Source organism: Volvox carteri (genome assembly GCF_000143455.1).
Source record: "Volvox carteri f. nagariensis unplaced genomic scaffold VOLCAscaffold_78, whole genome shotgun sequence".
NCBI lineage: Eukaryota > Viridiplantae > Chlorophyta > Chlorophyceae > Chlamydomonadales > Volvocaceae > Volvox > Volvox carteri.
Window position 1 is genome coordinate 573,368 of NW_003307621.1, and position 2,568 is coordinate 575,935.

Sequence of the window (2,568 nt, forward strand, 5' to 3'; positions counted from 1 at the left end):
TCGCCGCCAGCATCTCGCCGCCAGCATCTCGCCGTCGGCCGCCTCGCCGTCGGCCGCCTCGCCGCCAGCATCTCGCCGTCGGCCGCCTCGCCGTCGGCCGCCTCACCGTCGGCCGCCTCACCGTCGGCCGCCTCGCCGTCGGCCGCTTTGCTGTCGGCCGCCTCGTCGTCGGCATCTCGCCGTCAGCTTTCAGCGTTTCTACGTCACGGTTTGTCATACCTCCGGTGAGTCACGCGCTAGTTAAACGCATCCCTTGTCTGTTCTGTGCATTTCCTTGTTGGCGTTGCCTTATGTACGTCATTGTACAATTTTGCAGGGCGTTACGTCTTGTTCGTTAGTTGGTTGTAAAGCGCTGTTGTCTGTTGTGGTTTTTCAAGGTTGTGCCGCATGCAGCGTGCTTGTGCAGTCTTATTTTGTTTGCATCATAAAGCAGATCATGGCCGGGCAGCAGATCAGCAGTTGATAGGCAAAACAGCAGATCAGCAAACATCTAGGAAAGACAGCAAACTAGACCAGCTTACCGGATTTTAGCAGCACGTGTGCCGTGGTGTGGTGTATTGTGCTGCATGACAATGTAACTATTTTGTAAGTGTCAATTTGTAAAATTATGTGCTGCATAATTTATATTTGCATCCTGAATCAATTAATAATATTTTCTCATGAATATTTCCTTGAAGCATTAGATATAAATGTTTTGTCAAGTAAATGTATTGTTTATTATTGATTGTTTTTACGTAATATATATTAAACTAAATTTGTGTTTAACGTGTTGTCGTTACGTGATGCTCCCGACGTCGGCGTGTCGTCCCCAGCGGGATCATTGTAGGACGCTTTGTTGGGGCTGTGCCGGGCAACATGAGAATCGTAGCACATCAGGGCGTAACCTTTCGATGCACTCACCTCGCTGAACGCATCTAATTCCCGTTCTGCTCCTTGCTGCTACACAACTTGCCTGCCCACATGCACCACATGCACAACTTGCCGTGGCCATCGCTGTCGTTTTCTCGCCGACGGCGAGGTCGCCAGCGCCCTCTCGCCGTCGCCTTATCGCCGTCGGCGCCTTGCCGACGGCGCCTTGCCGTCGGCGCCTTGCCGTCGGCCGCCTTGCTGTCGGCGTCTCGCCGTCGGCGTCTCGCCGTCGGCGTCTCGCCGTCGGCGTCTCGCCGTCGGCGTCTCGCCGTCGGCGTCTCGCCGTCAGCGTCTCGCCGTCGGCGTCTCGCCGTCGGCGCCTTGCCGTCGGCGCCTTGCCGTCGGCGTCTTGCCGTCGGCGTCTCGCCGTCGGCGCCTTGCCGTCGGCGCCTTGCCGTCGGCGTCTTGCCGTCGGCGTCTTGCCGAAGGCGCCTTGCCGTCGGCGTCTCGAGCGTGTAGGGAGTACGGCATGAAGGTCTTTCCCCGTATGTTCACTGCGTGGATGCCACTTTGTGTCCGTTCGTGATGTAGTGATGTCGTACATACGTTCGGAGCAAAGCTTCTTGCTGTGGGTGTTTCGTGGCGCGGTGTTTTCCCCTGTTGTGCCGGCAAGCAGCAACAGCAGCAGCGACAGCAAAAGCACAAAGGCAGCAAACTGCAAAGATAAGTTCAGCAAACACAGATAGAAGCTGCAAAGCCGGCCGATGGTTATTGTTGCGGTGTTCAGTGGCTTGTATTTGTGCGCAATTGTATGTATGTTTGTATGTTGGTGTTCAAATGTGGGTGAGAATGTGCTCGCGCGCGCGCGTGTGCGTGTGTAAGTGTCTGTAGGTGTGTGTAAGAGGGTGTATGTGTGGTGTGTGTAGGTGTGTGTAAGAGGGTGTATGTGTGTCTGTAGGTGTGTGTAAGAGGGTGTATGTGCACGCGCACGCATGTATACGTATGTGTGGGTATGTGTGAAGGTGCTACTGTTTTTACTTGTGATGGAGAATTCCCAACTGCCCGCGATCCGCCTGTGTGCTTATGTTTCTGCATTTTGTGCGCAGCTGCTCATGTTGTTTTGCCGTGCAAAGTCTGTGCTCGTTGCGTCCCCTGCTAGCTGATTAACAGCGTGTGTGTGTGTGTGTATTTCCCCGCCCGCCTCCCGCCCGATCCCCCCGCCGGTCTGAGCGAGCTTGGGCGAGGACTTCCAACAGGACAACATGTATCGGCGCGACGAGCCGTCGCCACCGCCGTACATCGCCGTACATCGCCGTCATGTGTGAAAGTGTAAGTACGAGAGGGGCCTCGTTTCACACGTCCCCCCCGTCCTGCAACGCTTTGCCATGGCATGTCGGATTTGGGATGCCGGATTTGGATTGCCGACCACCAATCAATCTGCATCATCAATCCTTTGTTGTGGTATGCATGATGGCATGGCATGGTCGAGGGTCGTTTGGTTCCATGTCTTGCGTTTCGTTGGAATCTGTTGCGAATTCGGCCACTCCGAAACCGCCTTGTAGTGTGTATGTAACCACGTCATCCCCGCCCGAATCCCCTGATCACTCGCTGCAACAACACCTGCCGGGTCTGGGCCGCCACCGTCATTTTCACCATCAGCATCACCGTCGACGTGGAAGACATGTCATTTTGATCACCGTAGGCGTCTTGCCGTCGGCG

General features: G+C 55.4%; 1 protein-coding gene across 1 annotated transcript in view; it reads left to right on the plus strand.

Moving 5' to 3' along the window:
* VOLCADRAFT_98894 (uncharacterized protein) overlaps positions 1-2,568 on the plus strand; it is a gene marked incomplete at both ends in the record, with an annotated part of 9,934 nt that overhangs the window by 1,882 nt on the left and 5,484 nt on the right. The window contains one exon of the mRNA XM_002957705.1: positions 69-224. Within this exon, the coding sequence (XP_002957751.1) occupies positions 69-224 (156 nt within the window). The remainder of the gene's footprint in view (positions 1-68; positions 225-2,568) is intronic.